At 37.4% G+C, this 6,110-nt stretch overlaps 1 protein-coding gene across 4 annotated transcripts in view; it reads right to left on the minus strand.

The window, feature by feature from the left end:
• Positions 1–345: 345 nt before the first annotated feature.
• The window catches only part of schip1 (schwannomin interacting protein 1), a 43,817-nt gene continuing 38,052 nt past the window's right edge, over positions 346–6,110 (minus strand). For all 4 annotated transcript variants that reach the window (XM_041271340.1, XM_041271338.1, XM_041271342.1 and 1 more), the window contains 4 exons: positions 5,941–6,110; positions 2,864–2,987; positions 962–1,055; positions 346–618 (listed from right to left, as the gene is read on the minus strand). The exon at positions 5,941–6,110 is cut by the window's right edge and continues 28 nt beyond it. In XM_041271340.1, coding sequence (XP_041127274.1) covers positions 567–618; positions 962–1,055; positions 2,864–2,987; positions 5,941–6,110 — 440 coding nt within the window. In that variant the 3' untranslated portion in view covers positions 346–566. The remainder of the gene's footprint in view (positions 619–961; positions 1,056–2,863; positions 2,988–5,940) is intronic.

Consider the following 6,110-nt stretch of genomic DNA (forward strand, 5'->3'; position numbering starts at 1 on the left):
CAAAATGTTGAAAACTGATTAAAGTGAACTCATTACCAAAGCTACAACTTTACTACAAGGCAGGCATGTCATCTTCGACTTGTTTTAGCACCTTCAAATAAAAAGTTTCTTTGTTGTAAAACTACAGGTTTGTGCAGAATAAAAAGAGGCAGACTGTAAAATACTGTTCAACTTAAAATTCAGAAGTTTTTAAACAACCTTGTTATCTTTTTCTTCCTTTTATATGTTTCTAATATTATATATATCTATATATATATATAATATATATATATATATATATAATATATATATATATATTGTACTATATATATATATATATATATATATATATATATGAAATATTAAAATGCCCAATATTATCCAATATTATTTAGTGGCAAATGTATAAAGTTAAAACAAAGTATGAAGACGCAAGGCCAATCACTGCACAGAAAGCTTCAGACAGTTTTGATGATAACACTGACTTTTTTTTTTTCTCTTGAAGAGCACCATCTTAAGCATCAGCATTTTTACAACCACAGAAGCAAATTAAAATCTAGCCTTGTTCTTCATTCCCATAAACTTTTTCACTTGGATGGGGGTTTCTCTGTCATGTACTTCTGCTGACTTTCAGCATGCCTAAAAAAACAAGAGATGGGTTGAAGTTCATTGACCGGTCAGGAGTGAATTCCCCCGCAACTTGATAAAACACATTTTCCATATTTACAGATGAACCTATAAGATGAAGACAATAGCTATACTGTACATTATTAAACAATTGTTTAAAGATTAGAAACCTAAGATTTTGTTGGATCGTACCCTCTAGATGAAAATACTACAGTCTGTTTTACTTCAGGTAGCAAAGATCAGTGAAGAGAGTGGCTTACTGTCACTGCATGGCATGGTATGACATTGCATTGTGTTGCATTGCATTGCACTGCACTGTCATTTTCTCGTTCATGAGGTGAGACACAGTTCCTACCTAGTCAGATCTTCAATATCCACTAGCATGGCATCCTGCTCCATGTGCAACTCATCCCTGATAAGAAGCATCTGCACCAACTCTTCATTCAAACCTGTGCAAACAGAACAGAGTGCATCCACTTACATCTGATGTCTTTTTGTCATGACAGACAGCTGGGATCGCATCTAGTAGTTCAGGTTTGATTGGATTTCTCAATTAGGAATTTATTTGACGTGTAAACAGAAATACAATTAATTTCGTCAAGCTTGTGTGTTTTAAAATATCCCACAATCTTAATTTTTTTATGTATTATTTGATTAATAAAAAATGCACCTAGGATGATAAAAAAAAAAAAAAAAAAAAGACATTGTAATTTAGTCTTTTTCACTTCAAATAACTTAACACACTTTTATCATAAGCGACTGGCAGAGACTTAAGGGTGAACTATGCATCAACAACTGTTTCTGCAGAGTCACTTACAATAGGACCTCGGTTTTACATCTCATCCTAAGGACAGAGCACAAGGAGGTTAAGTGACTTGCTCAGGGTCACACATAGTAAGTCAGTGGCTGAGCCAGGATTTGAACTGGGAATCTTTTGGTATTAAGCCCTTTTCTTTACCACCAAGCCTTGTGGAGCAGAGTTCAGCTAGCCAAAGCCAAGTCACATGACAGTGGCCTGTGGATTTGGGAAAGTTTACCATGTGCCTGGCCAATGCTTTTTTTTTTCACATAATGTGTCTATGAATCTCTGTGTACAAATGTCCAGATGATGAAGGATAATAATGTGTTTCTGAGAAAGATGAGTGTGAGGGTCACGTGCTGGATTTGAACCACATGGCTCTGTCTCCTCTATTCTTCTCTAATCCCACAGTCACACTGTAAATGTAACAGTATATAAGATGCTTTAAACTGTGCTTACAAATAATATGTTATTCTCTCAACCTTACTGTCTTTATGTTCCTGTTACCAGCTAATAACTCAATAACTCAAACAATGCACCACAGATAGTAACTATATAACTAGTATTAAGTTATTATTTATTTGGTAATTTCATTTCAGTGTTTTGCACAAACCAGATTTTGAATGAACAGTATGACTATATAGCTGCCATACACTTCAAGGCATGCTAAGCTTACAAGGGTAAACTGCATTTGCCTGTATTATACTGTGCGAGCAGGTAGCCGTCAGAGCATCAGGAATCTTTGTAAATCTTAGCCAATTCTACTGTAATGTTTTGAGTTACATCACTCAATTGCACTAACACTATTAGCCCCAGAATGGGACCGGTGACCCCTATCATTGTGATTGTCACTGTTCAGGATGCAGTGTCTGATGGCTGACATTCTGTCAGCCATGCCTCGGAATTCATCGTTCTCCTTGTCAATCCCATGTCTTCAGAAAGCATTTCACCCAGAAATACAATATTCTACCTCGCAGTTTACTTTCGGATCCATTTTCCTTCTTTTCACCAGATGGAGATGTCAGGACAGCTATCTTGATTTGTAACTGATGTTATCAGGCTTTTTGTCTCTCCATGCGCTTCTCTGGTAAGTACCTTACTTTTTAGATTGCACACCCAGCTGCAAGATGTTCTGCCACCTGTGTCTTTACATTAAGTACATTTTTTACAATACTTTCCAATATGCTTTTTATGCTTTGCACATTTTGGCCTATGGCTTTCTGTAAACTAGTTCATTGATTTGACTCTGCCTTGTTTCCTGCTTGGATAAAGCCTGTTAATGTTGCCCTCTACATACATCCACACCCACCCAGTCCCTGGCTTCTCTCCTTGTATATAAAGATGCCAAAACATTGTGTGTGACTACTGTCCAAAAAAAATCCACCAAAGAACTTAAACTCATGTCTCTTAGCACCCCCACCTAGCACCCCTGAATGGTTTTCAAAATAACCCACTTACTTTCAATCTGGGAGTGGAGGTCGTTAACTATAACTTGCAGCTGACCAATCGTCATGTCCCTCAGGTCTATGGGTTTCAAGCTTCTCTTCATTAAGCATTCACTTATATGAGGCATGTGAGGCAGCTAGGAGAGGGAGAACAACCTCGTTAATCACAAAGCACTTCTCTCCTTCATTTCAAAGCAATTTAAATGCTGCTCGGAATAGTTAATGCCATTTATCAAGCAAGCAGCATAACGCACGGGAAATTAAGGCAGTGTTTAAGTGCTCTAAAGTCCAGAAACACAATTGCACTTGCACAGAAATGATACAGGTTACTGGTTTGGGAGCACATTTCCAATTGATTCCTGATGAAACTAGTGCTTCAGTAGTGAAGAGCACTGCAGATTTATATTCTTCATGAAGGAGGGGCAGCACTGTCAGGTCGCTAAATAAAAGTAACCTCATTTCCACCTTCAATGTGTGTCTGTGTAATAATCACTGTTGCTTATCCCAGGAAGGCTGACAACATCAACTCCTTTATAACTCAAATCAGCTCACGCCAACACACAGTGATGTATTTCTGGTCTGGTGAACTGTATGCAACAAATGGTAGCATTCTGCTAACTTGGCAGCAGGTGGCAGACTTGCAATACTACAACACCCCTTCAGGTATCAAGGATTTCTGTCTAAAAAAAAAAAGAATATCATAAACGTGGATGGAGCAATTTATTTCAAATAAACCTTTTCTATTTGTCCATAATTTACAGAGATACATTTTTCGATATTCCACCCGCTCTTCCACGAACCTGGTGATCCTGAAGTCAAAGGCAAGATATTTCTGTAAGCTTTTATTTTCGGGGGTGTTTCTGGTTACCTCATCCACTCTTCAGGTGGTAAACTGGGACCCCTGCTCCCCTATTCTCCTTTTCCTCTATTCTCTGCTCCTGTTTGTTCTGATGCAGATGACTGTCTTTAGATTATTTTCAGTGACATGCTGTGTTTCACTTTTATTTTCTACTGTGTCACGGTTTGCTCACATCCTTTGTATCTCACTCTATGGGGTATTTTTAATTTTTTATTTTTTAAATGGAGTTCCCGTTTCTGGCGTGAGTAAGGCTGCTGGTTCTGTACAGTGAGTGTATGGCTTGGATGAATACGTGTCATCATGTTGTCATGTTTAGTATCTTCCCAGTTCAGCTAGCTACTCTCGCAGAGGTGGAATGGTCGTGCTCAGTGGAATTTTTGTGATACTGTTTGATTACCCTCTATTTGGAGCAGTTTGCTTTGGGACCCACTGTGCTTACATTCTTTCCGTTTTGGTTATCTCTGTGCTTATTTTCTATGCCTGGTATTGACCAGATAAAAAAGGCGGAAACAAATATCTTGGGCCAAGTTAATCTAGTTTCAGAAGTGTGGTTAACAAAGGAAATGTGTTGGAGGGACAGGGAGGTGGCAGTATACTTAATTGCACTTCTAGTAACGAACAATCTGTTGAATTCCAGATGGTGTCTTGCCCCTTTTTAAGTAATTCCTTGCTTAGTCCTATTAGAACTCTTTAGGTCTGCAAGGCTTTTTGGAATACGGTAATGGGTCCTTAAAAAAAGTAACTGCATTTAAATAGTCATGGTAATATATCAAATAACATAACAATGCCCTTCTCCAAAGACAAAATAAGTCAAGGATTAATGTTTCATTTTTTTTAATACAAGAGCGATCACGTAACCAATAAAAGTATGCTGTTTTCATCAGGCGTACTTGCCCTGTAACCCTGCCTGTCTGCTATGCTAAAACGCCATGATCACAGAACTATGTCCTTCTGAATTGTAAAAAGGTCAGCCTCTTTAAAGTGCTCTCATGAGTTTCATTATTTCTGACGGCTGGGCACCACTAGATCTAAAATAAGTCAGCAACAACATTGCAGAACATAAATTATAGATCCGTCTTTGTTGAATCAGTAAAGATGGTACCAGGTCAAAAAGATATGAAAATGGAGAGCGAACGAAGGATCATCCCTAGCAGCGAGGAGGGGCTTATTAAAAATGAGGTTCAAAAACAACCCAGACTCAAAACACACATGGGTTTGATGCAAGTCTGTATTTAAACATACACTGCTGTACATTGTTAAAACATAGCACCAAATTGTAAAAATACTTGCAAATTCAAACAGCCCGAAGCAGTTAATGTAAAATATGTTGATCAAGTATGAGGAACATGAGTGATTAGACTCTTCAGCACTGAAAAAAACAGCCGTTGACCTGCAATGTCTGAGTTCCACCTTGCTGGAAGATCACACCAGAATGGTTAAGCACACTGGGCTCATTATATTGAATTAGTATTTTAGGAAAATTATGACTACAGTGCTGTTTCCACACCCAAACAAACACTTTAACACAATTGGGACACTGTGTGAAGCTTATCTATAAATAATGCCGTTTTTGTTTAATTTAAATGAAATGCAGAGCAGTTTTCAAACAGTACACCTCAGTGTTTGTTTGTTAGATTCATCTAAATAGGATCATGATTTTGTAAAAAAAAAAAAAAAAATAAATAAATAAATACTTAAAAGGTACAGCAGCAGCCAACAGTTTGTAGTTTTACTGTATAAAATACAGAATTTGCAAATGAGAAAAACTAAATTTAAGTTAATTTAAGTTGTCTCTCTTATAACATTAAGCAAATGTGTTTTCTTTGCACACTGGTGTAAATGAGTAAGAGAAAGATTTGTGATATATGTTAGACAAAATATTTAAATGAGTGCAAATTTTATCATTGGTTCCCTTTTAATTCTGTTGAAGATACTTTGGTTCTTTGTTTCAGTTTGGAAAAAAATCCCACCAATGGTTGAGCTGCAATTGGACCATGTGATTTGCAGCCAAAGTTACCAGAATGCAACAGGTTGACTATATTGTGTTTTGATAAAGAGTGGCATATTCCGAAGAAACGTGGAAAATAAAAAAAAAAAAATGTGAAGGACTAAAAGATCCTTAGCTCAATAAAAGAAGAGGGAGCTGGATTTAAAGGAAGAACATGAATTTTAAAGCATTGCTTAGCCTTTTAAAATCCTCCCCAGTGTTATTATAAAATGACGGTACTCACAAGGTCTGCTACTGGTGACTTCTTTCTGTTCTGCTTCTCTACCTCCACCTGCATTTTAGCCATGGGCTTGGCCATGGCAAGTGCCATCTTAGCCTCAGCCTGTAGCTTCTTCTGCCGGGTGTGGAAGTCCATGTCCTCCAAGGACTCTGAGTCCTCTTCAGTAGTGTCAC

Source organism: Polyodon spathula, chromosome 14 (genome assembly GCF_017654505.1).
Source record: "Polyodon spathula isolate WHYD16114869_AA chromosome 14, ASM1765450v1, whole genome shotgun sequence".
Taxonomy (NCBI): Eukaryota; Metazoa; Chordata; class Actinopteri; order Acipenseriformes; family Polyodontidae; genus Polyodon; species Polyodon spathula.